This window comes from Nipponia nippon, unplaced genomic scaffold, assembly GCF_047370975.1.
Source record: "Nipponia nippon isolate SJK-2023a ecotype South Korea unplaced genomic scaffold, ASM4737097v1 scaffold_11, whole genome shotgun sequence".
NCBI classification, from domain to species: Eukaryota; Metazoa; Chordata; class Aves; order Pelecaniformes; family Threskiornithidae; genus Nipponia; species Nipponia nippon.
Genome location: NW_028262302.1, coordinates 25,368,178 through 25,384,153, shown reverse-complemented (window position 1 = coordinate 25,384,153; position 15,976 = coordinate 25,368,178). Strand labels below are relative to the sequence as shown.

At 36.4% G+C, this 15,976-nt stretch overlaps 1 protein-coding gene across 1 annotated transcript in view; it reads right to left on the bottom strand.

Annotated features, from left to right (window-relative positions):
• Positions 1–1,203: 1,203 nt before the first annotated feature.
• CUNH14orf39 (chromosome unknown C14orf39 homolog) overlaps positions 1,204–15,976 on the bottom strand; it is a 30,434-nt gene continuing 15,661 nt past the window's right edge. The window contains exons 8-17 of the mRNA XM_009461696.2: positions 15,640–15,734; positions 10,783–10,922; positions 10,241–10,320; positions 8,064–8,149; positions 7,906–7,970; positions 6,712–6,782; positions 4,897–5,054; positions 4,232–4,367; positions 2,645–2,702; positions 1,204–1,406 (exon numbers count right to left, since the gene is read on the bottom strand). Coding sequence (XP_009459971.2) covers positions 1,204–1,406; positions 2,645–2,702; positions 4,232–4,367; positions 4,897–5,054; positions 6,712–6,782; positions 7,906–7,970; positions 8,064–8,149; positions 10,241–10,320; positions 10,783–10,922; positions 15,640–15,734 — 1,092 coding nt within the window. The remainder of the gene's footprint in view (positions 1,407–2,644; positions 2,703–4,231; positions 4,368–4,896; positions 5,055–6,711; positions 6,783–7,905; positions 7,971–8,063; positions 8,150–10,240; positions 10,321–10,782; positions 10,923–15,639; positions 15,735–15,976) is intronic.

Below are 15,976 nucleotides of genomic sequence, written 5' to 3'. Positions count from 1 at the left end.
GAGCTTTTGGTCATTTAGGGCTTTTCAGGTCAGCAGAGGGAAGGGGACTCTACTCCCCTTTGGACTTTGTTGACATTTTATTGGCAGACTGTGCAGACTATACTGGTAGGATGCTTTTTGTCAACCCGTTCCACTCAGTCCATGTGCCCTTCTGACTAGTTTGTGCATTTGCAATGTCTTCCGTGAAGTCTCCTGAATGATGTGGTCTCCTCTATTTGCTTTGCTTCCATTACTTCATAGTAAGTGACTGAGAAACCCAATTTCCCTTACAAATTCATAAGGAGTTTCAAAAATTAGTAGCCTGTATTTCACATGTAACAGAAAACAATAACTCAAAAGTGATCTGGTATTTCCCTCAAAGGCCATAAACATGAAACTGCAGGTTCTAGAGGAGATGGTTCTGAAGGATCCAGAGCACAGTGCTGTGGTGGCTCAGAATGGCCAGCGTTCCTTGCTGAGTAACCCTGCTATTGTCTTCACGGCCAACCATTCCATAAGGAAAGACATTTATGGAGAACTGGTGAATATACTTGTACTGACCACAGTTAGACTTTGGGAACTGTCCGCTTTTGTATCTCTTTTTGAGAGATACTAGATAAAGATAGAGGAACTTGCTTTCAGTGTTTCACAGTAGAAAACAGTTGAAATGTTAACTACAATTGCAACATTATTTCACATCAGATATTAAGAAATACCTACAAAACTTTACATAAAATTAACAAAAGTGTTTATTGAAAAAAATTTTATAAATATCCTGTGTATAACAGCTAATTTAAGAACATTGTCTTTAACTCAAATTCAGCTTTAATTGCTACAATAAACAGTTATTCTTACTAACACTTTGTATAAAAGTTAGTTTATATCAGAGGCTGAAAGTACTCATCTAGAAGGTTAGATGCTCTCTCACAGATATTGAATTAATTCAACACTACTGTAAAATGATATTTGTGCTGCTTGTAAGTGCCAATTTAGCAAAAGCATATCATAACATTTTATGCAAACAACATTTAGAAAATAAAATAAAAACTGCATCTCAAAGCATGTGTGCTTGATGAACATACACATGCTCTTGCAGCAATTGTAATGATGTATTCTTACGTGAAATGAAAGGAGAAGATTAAATGCTTTGTACTTTAACTTAAGAAACTGAAAACGTTTGTCAAGGCTAAGTAGGAAAAGAATTTAAAAGGAACTCAAAGGTATTCAGAAGAACGTAAATGGCTTTGTATTTTGTAAGGAAGAATGAAAACCTTTCACAGAAGGAGACTGCAATGATCTCTGATCCTGTCCAAATGCAAATGGAAAACTAAAGTCATCTTTTCCATCTCCAAATGTATGAGAAATCGATTCCGAGGGGAAGGGAAAGGCAAATGCATCCTCACTGTCTGATTTCCCAAACAAGCTTCCTATATGGAATACATTTATTATTAGATTAAATCTTACTGAAAGAATACTGCATTCAGCATATGTTTCTTTAATAACATTGTAATCCCAACATCCCACTGAGTATCAGCCTACAGTTGTGTGTTTATTTCTGTGCTAGAAATGGTACATCAAGGAGGGCATGATTAGAATCTACATAGAATGAAGTACTTGAAAGATTTAGAACAACAAAACACTTCTGTATGATACACTGGGTGAAATATTTTCAATACTAAGCAACAGAGGTCTTTGTAAACTGATATATTTTTTCAGATTCTTTCTTCTCTAAAGAACAATGCAATCAACCACTGAAACATCTGGAGGAACAAAGCTACCGACACAAAAACACCCAAGTTCTATATCTAGTAACGCAAAACTCATACGCTTCTCTCTACAACAGGTACATATGCATGCAACCTTACATTCATCTACTTCAAAAAAGTAGCTTTGCACATTCAGAACCTCAAAAAAAAAAAAAAAAGAGTAGATTACAGTGCCTTTCAGAAAAGTGTTTGATCAAGAGTAAGTTTGGATCCCGTTGACATGGCAAAAAATTGGCCTTTCATTTCAGTAAGTCAGGATTTCACACAAAATGTGTAAGTGTGTGTGGCTCACTTAGTATGAATGGAAAATGTTGTTTATTAAGTCTGATTCTCCTCTCTCTAACTTCTGCTATTTTTTACATTGTGTACCTCCAACAGTTTAAACTGATGGAAGTCAGTTTACTATCGAGATTTCTTTAACCAAATGGAAACTTTCTTTTCATTTTAGTTGAGGGAGGAAAAAACCCAACAGATGTACTCTTTCCAATGCTAAGCTGGTAGCTTTAAGTTAAATAGTATTTATCAAGTACTATAGATTTTTACATTACAAGAACTGTTTAGTTTATTAGTGAAAAAAGCTTCAACACTTACAATTTTTCTTCTCCCTTGCAGTGCCTCTCAGTTTGCTTCAAACCCACTTAACACTATCCCCATTTTTTTCTTTCTCATACCTCTTTTTTCATGATATCTCATACATTTGAAGTCAAACGTGCAGGAAAAGATTTAAGTTAGTCAAAACACAAATGAACACAATAAACCACTGAACTACAATATCACAAATGAACATCCTTTTAGACAACCAAAGGTGTCCTCTTAAGCAGGATCACGAGCTTGTCAATCGTATAAGCACTAGCAGAAGACAGATGGCATACACAAGTACATCTGAGTTTCAGACTTACCAATATCTTTGTGTGGGGACAGAGGGTTCAAGTTTCCCACAGAATAACTTTCATTTGTCTGAAATATAAACAGTCATTTTATTTAATGAATGAGAAAGGCAAGAGATAAGCTTTACTGCCGATACATAATCAGTTCATTTGCTTTTGGTGAGAAAGACACTATCCCAGTGCATGTTAGCAGCCTTCACAAAATCTGCCTTTAAATGTATGCATCAGTCCCTAAATTTGCAAGGTAGACTCTTCGATGAGATAGGTTTCATGATGTTTGCTTACATCTGCAAATGCACTCCCTCCTTTTGTCAGGGAAAAGAAACATGAGATTGAGAACAGACCAAAATCTGATCTGGCTTCCTGCTGTTTTTTAAATAGAAAAGGTTCAAAATTATTTCATTCTGTGACAATTTAGAAAACCTCTAAGCAACAATATAATTACTGCCTACTGAGCATGACCTGATATTGCCAGAAAGAGTAGCAGAATAACCACTTGTCACTCCCGAGAAGAGTTCTTAGGCTGAATTTATAACAGATACTTAAGTCCAAATGAAGACGTTCAAAACTCCCATCTAACTTCAGAGAATCCCACATGACTGCCAGAGGCTGGGAAATTCTTGGTTTCCGCCACACAGCAAGCACAAATAACATGGATTCTAACAGCACTAGGTGCCTTAATACCTACCTCATTCCTAAACAGTTCACAAACCGCTCACCAGTCTATTCTCTCCTGCATACAGCTGATACTGGGAGATATCAACAACACATATCTTGCCAAATACAAAATAAAATGGTGCTTTCCCTCTTCTCTCCTTCAGCTTTTATCTAGTAACCTCAAGATTGAGCACACCCACTGAAATAGGAGACACCTGGGTTCAAATCCCTCATTTGCATAATGGGGTTTGAATCTGCATTGCCAGGGAGGGATACCTAACCACTGCACTGTGTGCTGACACACAGCTGTCCTGAATACCCAATTATCTATTAGCCCAGGCAAGTAAAAATTACTCTAGACCACTGTAGTTAGCGAACCTGCAAAGGAAAAGGAAGACCTGGATTCCACTCCCTGTTCCAATTAGTTGCCTACCTATCCCCTCTATTTAAGTATAGCTAATCCATATTTGGTCTTCAGTATTCCTAATAGATAGTCCTTTCTTCCTTTTCTCAGTGTTCTGCATTCAGTGAAAAATGGAGGGGAAAAAATAAAGTTTTAAGTACCTGATTCCCCACTTCAACAAGATGAAACCACACAGGATAGGTACCCTAGCAGAATTCACAACTCGCATGCCTAAGGTTTTGCATCACAACGCTGAACCAGAAGCCTTTTTGCAAATCTAGTCACCTGTATATTTGCACAAGATCCAATCTTGCCCATATGGCAGGGATTCATACTTTATCAGAATTCGTCACAGGGGGATCACCAGGAAAGGAGATAAGCATTTTCAAAGGATATCAAATGTAAAATTAAGCAAGCTAGTAAAAAAAATTATTTGCTACAAAGGTAATCAGTCTGAAAAAACGCATTCACTGTCAATGCTGGGTTTCTAGCTTATTTTGCTTTGTGGATATTTAATATTCTCAAGTCCTCATTTTTACCTCATCAGATGAATTTTCTGCCCCAAACACAGAAGAATCAAATAAATTAAAGCCAGGTGACTTCTGTGAGAAGTTTAGGAGAGAAAAGAAAGCTGGAGATTTTGATGTTCCTTCTTCACAACCTAAATTGTGAATGCTGTAAAGACAGAAAGGAAGAAACTACATTAGTAGTTTGTAAAAGTAGCATAGATGGCTTTTTTGTTCTCTTTTTTCTTTTTCTGTTGTGTGACTTTTTTTAGATTGCCATAGCTTCCATCAATAATTGCTTCTTGCAACACAGAATGGGTAACACAACTCTCTAAAGCAAAGTGAGGTGGTGTTCTTACCAATTCCCTACCCTTTTACCAAAAAAACTGTTTAAAGATAGGAAGTGGTGTAACAAATATTTCTGCAGGAAAAGACAATTTTAGCAAAGGAGCTACAGAGAACCTGTGTCTCATATATTTCTAAGCAGAGTCCCTCTCTTTCAAAACAGCTTCAAGTGGAAACGATACTGTAAGAAGAAAATCTAATAAATTACCTAGCATAACTCAGAAAAAAAACTGAATATTTTCAGAAGAGCTTTCTAGAGAAGTCTTTCTATAGCATCTGTCAAAAACAGCGGAAATGCTTATACGATAAACATCAATACAACTTTGCTCAAAATCAAAAAGCTGAAATCATACAAGTCAAATGGAGGCGTTTTAGAGAACTGGCTTTTCTTCCCCTTTGGATCAGGCGTTCCTACAAACTCAGGTGTTTCAGGTGCTCTTAGAAAATGCTCTGCGCTTTCTTCTGCTGTGTCAGGATTATCTTCATTTGACTTAAAACATGTTTGCATGTCCTATTAAAAAGAAATATACAATAATGTTTATGGCATATAAAGTTTCCCAAAATATCATCAGTCCATTTATGTATAAATATATTCATTATATGTTTTGGGGTTAGTTAGTTATTTTTATTCTCATTAAAAATAAAAGTATTTTAATAAAATGCTCACAGTGACATATTCACCATACTTAAAACTGTAACCTTAATTTATCTAATTTAAAATGGACTTCTTGTGAATGAAACTATATATGAAAATTTGCATCCAAAAAATAAACTCGTGAACTGACTGAAAACACTGATTTTTAATAAAAGAACTATTTTACTCAAGTCACACTGGAATCCTCCTGATACTCCCTAGTGAAATAAAGGAACGCCACCATCAGAATGTATTATTTCAGTTGACCAAGATATTTCCTCTTCCTCAGAAAATGTTAAATGAGGATGTACACTTGGATTCTGTGCAGCAATTTCCACCAGACTCAATATTGCTTTAAAGACATTCTTCTCCACCAGCTGCCTACAGGCATCAGCCTGTAGTGAGCCAACCAGAAGATGAAAAGAATCTCAAACTTGATCTTGTGTACTGGTTTTGGTTGAGTTCATAGCTTGTATTTTGGATTTGTTGATATTGATAACACAGAGATGTTTTAGTTATCGCTGTACAGCGCTCACTTAACGTCAAGGCCTTTTCTGCTTCTCATGCTGCCTGGCCAGCGAGTAGGCTGGGGGTGCACAAGAAGTTGGGAGGGGACACAGCTGGGACAGCTGACCCCGACTGAACAAAGGGATATTCCACGCCATATGACGTCATGCTCAGCAATAAAAGCTGCGGGGAAGAAGGAGGAAGGGGGGGATGTTTGGAGTTACGGCATCTGTCTTCCCAAGTAACTGTTATGTGTGATGAAGGCCTATGTTCTTGGAAATGGCTAAACAACTGTGTGCAGGTGGGACAGAGTGAATGAATTCCTTATTTTATTTGCTAGCATGCACAGCTTTTGCTATACCTATTAAATTGTCTTTATCTCATCCCACAAGTTTTTGCACTTTTACCCTTCTGATTCTCTTCCCCATCCGGCTGTGGGCAGAGTGAGCAAGTGACTGTGTGATGCTTAGCTGCTGGCTGGTGTTAAACCACATCTCGATATCACCTATATATGCAAGCTGGACACACAACTGGCTTGAATATTATGGCATGGTGAGCTTGCTCTCACATTCAGGCACAGCTGGGAAAAGCAGTGCCAATGGAACCATACAGACTCCGTAGCCAGCACAGAGCCTATTTACTATAGTTTTGTGGGAGAAATGAGTTTCAAATGCACACATTTTTTTAAAATGTCTCATCAGCTGATGAGACAAAATGTCTGATCATCTGATGAAAATGATATGCACCAATTTATAAAGTTTATATGATGTGCATGGGATAGTCATCCTAAAGAGCCTGTTGTTAAAGTAGCATAAAACCCTGCAGAACACTGACATGACCAAGAGCAATGATCGCTATATTAGTAATCAGAAGGCATTGATTGGCTTCTCACCTGTTGGGTGCCTTACAATGAGTCACTATGCCAGTTTCCGAGACTTGTCTCTTGCCAATAGATTCAAATATGTCAAGATACTTTGACTATCCGAAATAAAATAATTACTTATGACATAAGAAATGCTTTGCTTACTTGAGGTATATACGAAGAATCCTTTGGCTCGTCTTCTGCTTCTTTATCGCCGCATTTGGCCTCTTGGTTTGCTACACAAAATAGACAGCACTGCTTGTATTATAACAGCATTTTAAACAGATAAATAAAAATTATATTGTGGGAAAGAATCCTTGAAAAAGGGTTACTAACTTGGCATTGCTATTGGTAAGAAAGCGTTCTTTCTGTAGTTTTCATAATAATCCAATTTGTGACTATGTCCGTAACAGTTACCTCTCATTCTGCCACTTACTCGTTATCATTAAAGCAATGCTTGGGCTGCTTCATATGATTCGGTATGTTCTTCAAACCTAGCTATTGTTCCCCGAGAGTGCTATTTTTGTCTAATCCAGCTACTGCCCTCTGAGACTGCTAATACCAGTCAACAGAAACCAGGCAGAGACAATACAAAAAGCGCATCCATGTGACACTGATGAGTGTATCTTAAAGAACTGAGCAAAAGCCAGGATGAGAAATGAGAAGAATGTTATCAGACTTTGTGCTCTAAGCTTCAGACCATGCAATGTTTCAGGCACTGCAGGTTAAGATCCTGTGTTTCAGGACACATAATTAGAGTCATATTTATAAAAAAATAGACTATATTTTTTGACATGCATCTAAATTGGCAGTATGATTAGAAAAAATATATTTAAACTGAAGCTCCGTGCCTTGTGATTTCAAAAACTATAGGTGTATGTAACTACCCTGTTTTTTTTCTGTAAGCATTCTGTATGTATTTCTCAAGTTAATTTTCATTTTTAATAATCTTAATCTGATGCTTCAAGATTCCTAAATTACTGAGTTTATTATATCCCTTTTCTTTGCATTCTCTTATGCCTTCTGGGCAGATTTTCAGACTGGATTTCATTTTACTCAAGTAATTTGAGGCTAGAGCATGGATTTACAAGAGATGCTAGAAGGTTCCTTTCATCAGCAATGGTCAATGCAGAATGAATCCCAAATTACTATGCAGTTCAGTCTCTGTTTAAGTTAGGACTCTGCCTGTCTGCTATACTCAAAGTTTGAACTAAATAATCAAGGTGGAAAAGGAATACAAATGGTGGCTTACTTAATACCAGAATGAAAATTTGACCCCTAGAATTTTCTCTTTTATAATTATGTGATCCAGAATACAGTAACTGCACATCCTATCTAAAAATAACAGTGGTACTTTACCTATTACTGCATTTTCACTCTCAAACTGTTGATTAGGAGTTGTCTGCTTTGGAGGAATTACCAGTCTAAAAGACAAAAATTACTGTTTGTCTGAATATGGATTATTTCCACAAACCTTAATCTCAAGAACAAAACCTACTTTATTAAAGAAAAGTTACCTGAATTGCATTTGGTTTTGTAAGCTTGGTATTGATGCAGCTTGGGCAATTTGTGGGTTATTAGTCCCTGCAGTGTCAATAACCGTCTAAAACATAGCAAAAAATTCAAATGAGGCAGCATATGAAATTGTCACTTCAACAAAATCACTCTGATTTCTCCTTAGATTGTGGAAATCCCTTCTTTTAACCTCTCTTTGGAGGTCAGGCAACATGAAACCTTTTTTGCCTACCTTTGCTTTACCTACATTTTAACAGCATGATACCCAAAACAACTTCTATACCATTTTATAAAGTCTCATTCACAGCATTGATGCCTAGAGGTGAATAATCAACTTTTCTGTCATGCAAATAACATTACACAATTTACAAACTTTATCCACTTTTTCTACTACTGCAGCCAGGTTGCTCCTGCTTGACAACACAGAAAGGGCTGGAACCAGGCCTGTCCCCACCTCCGAAGGCCAAAGTGAGTGAATATGTCATCAGTGGATATGTCTCCTGTGTGGACTGAAAAACTGCAGAAAACACAGATGGATCTTCATCAGATCAGAAGCCCAAACTCTCATACGTATGTTGCATGTATTTGTGCCTTAAGGGCAGAGTGACACTAGGAATCTATGCCTTAGCATCAGATAATACAGTATTTCACAGGGAGCTGCTAGTTCTGGTTTGTTTTTAATTTGCAAAATGTACCAAATTGAATTCAGTTTGGGGTGGGGGACAAAAAGGCCGGTTATGCAGAATCTGTCTGCCACTCAACTCCTGTAGTTTACAGTGCTCCTTTTCTGAAGCTTAGCAACCTCCTTTCTTCCAATCTTTTTTATTTTTCCTCAGGCTCCATCTTCTTTTCCTTGTTGCTATCACACTTTCTTAAAGTTCCCTTAAACTTGACTTACTGTTTCCCACTACTCTTTAAGTGGAATCCTAGGTCCCAGATTCCTATCCTCATCTCTGGATTACCCTGGCAACAGCCCTTCCATCATCCTTATCATGTTCAACTCCCTCAGCCAGTCACAAATCAGAATTGCTTGAAATTTCTCCTGGTCTTGTTCCACTCAGTCTAGCCATTGCCCTTCATGTTGTCTTATCTTATGAAGGCTTCTTCTTCTGCCACAGGCTCCATCCTAAACCATTTAGTGGGTCACTCACTTCATCCTTCAGTTCCCTTGAAATTCTTAAGAAAATCACAAATGATTCTGTTACTTTTTTACTTGACAATTTTTGTTGTTCATTAAAATTTGGTTTTAAATAGATCCAGTGAGATGGCCCTTACAAAGAAAGGCTTTGGTATAGAAACTTCCCCAAGCTTCTGCACAGCGAACGTAGTTGCAAACTATTTTATCTCATATGACCTTACCTTATCTGAGTACTCCTTTTATACTTTAATAATCTATTGGTCCTATGAATGTTCTTGCACTTAATGAGATTCTATTACTGGTTTTCATAACTGTGCTAGTTGTTCCTCCAACTTGTTTCTCGATTGGGTTTTTTTTGTGCTTGTATATTCAAGATATTAAGCTGCAATACGCTTCACCTTTTCAATAAAGTGCCATAGGAACTATTTGTTTATGGGGTGGGAGATGGAAAATGTAGTTGTGGACTCCTCAGTGTACAAAGCAATGCTGCTCGTAGTTTTATTCCTCTCAGCCTAGATTTTTGTTTCTGGTTGAACTTCAGAACTGATCCGTTAACTGTAGGTGGTCCTGTATAGCATCCTGCATATTTAGTCCTTTATGAAATCTTTCATTACGGTGTAGGTGACTGACAGTTAATCAGTAACAGAAGATTATGTTCCTCCTTTAGAATTCCAGAAATTTGCTCCATACAACCAAGTGAATCTACAAGGGTTATTCTAAATTTTAAAAACCATTTCACAAAATTAATTGGCTAGATGGTCCACCTCAAGTTTGGCATTAGAATGCTGACTATGACTACCAGTTGCACTTTGTAAGAACATACATATTTTCACTTGAATTAGAAATGGCACCAAAGAAAGATTTTTATTATGATTATCAAGTAATAGCAGATTACCAAGATTAGCATCCTGGTTCCAGTGCTAACAAGTTTTACAAGTAAGATACAATAGCACTAGGTATATTTGAAGTATTTGAAATTTAAACAACCGCATAAAACAGATTATACAATCTCATGTTTTTACCAGTGGGAGATCTGCATACCTGTGACGAATTTTCTGCAAGGCTGGAGGAACGGCTAGTGGCCACTGGAAGTTCCATAGGTTTTTCTTTTTCTTCTCTCCCTAAATTAACAAATATTACTTAATATTGTCAATAGGATTAAGTATCCAAAGCATGGCATTGTTGAACTGAACTCGGGAACAAAGTTTATAAATTTTCCTGTTAATAGAGAGCTAAAAGAAAATTATCACAAAATATGAAAGTATCGATCAATTTACTGCAAATAATACTCGGTTAATATTTACTGTATTTACACAAACAGTGCCAAAGGTATGTTTCAGATTTCTCTGACACTATGCATCAGGTATACCTGCCATGTTACTTTACTCATTGCACAGAAAAGAGAGGAATGGGACATAGAAGATTTTCAGAACACAAAGACAGGTAAGTACCCAACTTCCATTGAAAGCCTGACTTCAACTATCACAGTAGGAGCAGTTGGCTAGATTTGTTATCATGGTTTCCATTCATTTACATAAAAATAATCCAAAATCCTCACAGAAAGATCATTAAACACACTGCACCTGTTTCTGTTTGTTGCATTGAGAATCTAATACTCTGTACGGACTGCACTACTTTCCGAGGAATGCATGGGACATGTAATGGTTTATACAGTTGATGTTTCTCATTTAGCAAAGATGGATGTTCACTCTCTTCAAATATCCTAAAAAAAAAGTTTTAAAAAAATTAAGTTAACAATTGCAAAAGAACGGAAATCATAAAATACAACTGCTTCAAATATGTGGAGTTTTCAAGGGAGATGCATGCTGCCAGGGAGGTTCTACCTCTTGCAGCTCCGGCAGTTGATAAAAATTGAAATTTTCTTTAAATAATATCAGACAGAGCATATTGCTGAAGGCAGAAGACACAGAGTAGTAATAAGCCAATCATAAGAACATTGTTAACTTAGATTTTGTCAGTATCAAAGAAAAGTATTAGTACTTTGGGGTTTCACACTTCGATCAAAGTACTTCATTACTGTAGTTCTGAAATCACATTTTCACATTTAAAAACATTTTTTCTCTCTCTGAGATTGTCTGGAATACTCACACTATACACACACAAAAGAGGAAACTGCAGCAAGTGTTTTCACTTGTGGGGTAATTATCTGTGTAGGGTAAATAGCCTTTTACAGTGTAGAAAGACAAAGGTTAGCAGAACAATGCAGGGTAAAGTGGCCATTTGGCACAGGGACATTTATCATTTTTTAAAATAATGAGTTCTATTTTATTTTCTCTCTGGCATTCCTGCTTAGCACCTCTGTGCTTCTAGCTACAACATCTGGTTTATAGCTGACTAAACAATGCTATTCAGAACAAATGAAGAATTGAGTCCGTCTTTTTGTTCGTCTTGAAATTTTCCATAAATAAAAATAAGATAAAATGTAGGATGCACTTTATAAAGTAATGTGGAGTAAAATTAGCAACACTACTAAAAAAATACCAAACCAGAAGCACTGTTAAGATATATGGACCTAACAACACATTAAACTAATATACATATACAACTGGGTTCACATAAAACCATGAATGCACCTCAGTCAAATAACTCTGATGAAAAGGACTATCTTCACCTGTAAAGTTACATATACACCTAGTGCTGTGCTGGACTGAGACCTAACAAACTATATAAACCATATATCACCTAATACATCAATCAAAAAAACAAGGAATAATAAAAGATGTAAAAAAAAAAAAAATCTGTATTTCAGTTACAGTAATTGTAGATATTACCTGTGTCAAGAATGAGTACTACAGGAAATAAGATGTGTATATGGCTGGTGTATCTTTAAATTCAGATGCAGAGAGAGGAAAAACAAGGAGAAATAAAAACAGAGCTGAGCACCGAACCCTGGCTAAAACTGCTTCACTTTTATCAATGGCTTATTTGGCCACTTTACCACAATCATCATTCAAAAATGAATTGAACAAGGCTGCTGCCACTGAGGTCATGAGTTAGATTGCCATAAACTTTTTTTTTTTCTTTTTTTTACAGAAGTCGGGATGCCAAATTGTGTTTTTAAAAGTTTCTGGATTCAGTTTCCATGTGCTTCTGTAGAGCCTAGCAGACAACTATATTTCTAAAAATTGACTTTCCATGAAATAAAGCATTCTTTTACAATGCATATCTGTTCAGAAGAATGTATTGATGGCAGTTACAAACAGGACTCAGAAGCTCTTAAGACATGTATTTTTTAAGTAAAAAAACCTTCCAAAACAGCCTGCAGTTAAACTTTATGCATATGCAATACACCTGCTCCCTTCCCTCCCCAAAAACACTATTGAAAAAACCCCACGCACATCTTCTCTGACATAATTAATAACCATTGAAAGAAAAATCAAACTGCATACTGAAGCTCAAAATAGTCCAAATTGCAGTAACAAGAAAGATCATTTGTCTTCTTTCTCTACTTCATTGTTAGTAGACATCTGAGTAGATAAAAAAATCTTTATCTTGATCCATACTGTGAAATAGATAACATTTTTTTTACTGAAGTGCAAAGAAAAAAAAAATTCTTAAGTCAAAATAAAAATCCCATTTCCTTAGCAGTAGTTTCTTCTTTGTAGCATAATGAAGCCCAAAGGTTAAATGACTTTATCTTCGCTATAGGAATCAAGTGTATTTGATTAGACATATGAAGAATCACGTTTGCTACTGTGTTGTTTACCAGGGCTCTCTACCGAAGCCATGTTCAGTACTGTAATCAGGCGCATGCCAGCAAGTCCTTTTGGAAGCAGGAATTTTAATAACTAGCTGCCATTATAACTAGTAACTAGTAGTTGCCTATGAGGTTGTGGTCAGCGCAGGGTTGACTCTTCATACACGTTTACATTTAGAAGTCCAGAACAGCTTTATAAGTACTTTTCCAAGAATTATATTACAAAGCATTTTCTCAATCACATTGTAGAAAAACCCAGAATTACAGTATAATGGAATTAAAGCTCTCCCAAACATTTTACAAAAGCAGAGAGAATGAACGTGATATATGCCAAAGAACTGTTCAAGATGTCAGCCTTTCTATGTAATAAATATAAGCTCTAATTGAGAAATCAAGACCAGGGCATCAAAAGAGTTGAGTCCTATTAGGTGATTGATGAGAACACTTGATTTGGAAATTTTAACTATGATACTTGTCTGTGTAACTGGTGAACTATGAAAGCCCACTAATCAGAGAAAACGGTTGGTATGAGAAGAGGAATCTGTGTTTTGCAGTCAGCCTAATCAATGACTAGCTGGCCAGCAATAAGTGATTCAAACGAAAATGCTCCTAGCCTTTTAAGAGAACAGTTACCACTGCCGTCCTCCTGCCCAAAGGAGAACATATATATCAGCACCTATTCATTAACTTGCAAGTTGGTTTCTTGTCTTGTAGCCCTCTAAAGCATTTCATGGGTATTAATTTGTAGATTGTTCTGCTCAGTGCTTTCATTGCTCTGTGTAGTTCTTTCCCTTGATGCTACCGGTTTCTCTTCACGCTGGTCTGCATCGGTTCATGGAGAGTCACAGCACAACTCTTTTTTTTCTCTCTTTGTCTTCTTTTGTGGCAGAAGATGAAGATATCTCCTTTTTCTTCACAAAGCTCTCTCTGCTGCATAGTAACCTTGTAGTGACTGCAGAATGGCTCACACGAGACCACTGCCTTTGGTACCCATATTCTGCTGTTATATTTTTGTACATTGCCCTGAGTCTGCAAAGGTTTTAATTCGTATGATTCATTATCTTAGCACATTTTCTGTTTGTGTTTTTTTTTCACAGTGATTATAATCACAGATTCATAATACACCTATTTTTAACATCAATAGTTACTTAATCACATACTTCTAAGCTTTCTAGTGAAGACCTTTTAATATGCTAATGCCAAACAGGGATTTTTAAAAATAATTTTTATGCCATTTTCTACAAGCCTTCATGTTATAGATATCTTTGACATAAATAAGCTTTAAAATTTACTTTAGGAAAAACATATTAATTAGTAATCAGGTTATGGTCCTATACCATATTTTATATCACATAAATGCATACATGGAGGTTAAAAGGCAATGTGAGTTAGGGTAGTGTAAAATGTTTACAACATCTTATAACCGTAATGTAAGCCACGGAATTATAGCTTCAGTAAGAGCACCAAAAAGATCTACTTATATGCGATCAAAACACAACTTCATGTGAAGGTACAAGCACCTGAAGACTCCATGACACGGAGGTAAACATACAACTGGCAGGTCTACCAATGCGCCCTATGAATTCCTTTCCACGAGGAGCCTGACTGAGTGCTTCCTACGCCTCCATGCGCAGAGCACAGATCTCTGCCTTTTATAATAGGTCTTTAATTGGCATTTTGTTTTCTGCAGACTGAACATACATGGGTTCCTTTGAAAATTCAAAGGGAATGCTTCCCATCTTTTTTTTTACCTAGTCTTAAAACTAAGTGGATTTCTTGCTTCCCTATGTTTCTGAGGTCTTGCCAATTACAAAAAGCTTATATAAGAAGGTAGAACGGATGTAAGGGCTTAAACCACAAAAAATAATCACCTGAATAATTCATAGGTCTGTAAGAAGATATTAAAGACCTAAAATGCCCCTGTGGAAAGGATCTTAGGATTAAAATGACACATTTCTATAGATATAGTCCACTAAATCCCTATTTAAACCCCTAAAAAGCTTTTTCAAGCACACCATAATGTAAAATCACTTGGACAAAGTGTTTTGGACATATTTTCAGTTTAAAAGGGATTTTGGTCTAAAAGCATCAGCCGTAAGGGTGATGTTTCCACATTCACAAGGACTCCAGATAAGTGCAAGATAGTCCCAATGGTGATTTTCAGTCATTGTAACTGAGTTCAAATTAAAGCGAGTCCCAGTTGTAAATGACCACTGGCTAATTTACTAAGCCATTAATCCTGTCTATGAAACTTTCACTCATGCTTGTTTTTGAGAATTAAATTAAGAGTTAAGTTTCTTAAGTAGTTCAGAGCTGAAGACAAACAACATGTGGAACCCTGACTCTTTTTCCCCAAACATGTGTTTAGTAGAGTTAATGTATTTTATCTCTGACTGCACAGTCACTGTAGTTGTATTCAAAACTCGTAAAACTATTCGCCCAGATCTATCACCAGTAGCTGTGAAGAGCAAAGGTTTCTGCAAAATACTTTTTAATAGTATGTTTCCAGATACATTTACCTTCCAAGCATCAAAATTTGCCACCATCTTAACCCCAAGAAATATAAAACTTTTAAAATTACATAATTAAATCACATGACCAGGGTTAGAGAAGCTTGCCAGTCATTATTCAGCAACAATTCGTGGTTTGTGGCAGTCTTTGTGTAAATGCCGAGATAGTACTCTGGATGAACGCAAGGGAAAGAAATAATTTTTAAGTGTACCTTTCTTCAAACTCCTTTGGCTTCTCTAGACTTTTCTGATTTTTTCCTTCAGTCATTTCAGAATTATTTTGATCTTCTGTAGTCTCTTCAAATGTCTTAAAAGATAAAGAACAAATAACATAAAAGTCAAAAAAACTTGAAAAACTATAGCCATGTGCTGCAAATGTTTTCTAAACCTGATGAATCAGTGCACAGTAGTAGAGTTTTTGTAGCGAAGATGGTCTGAAGAAATAAGCAGAACGAGGTTAAAAAGAGGCAATATTTTTTGTTGGACCAACTCTAACAACTGGAAAAAACACAGAATTTTTTGAGCACAGACTCTACATATCTGTTCAGA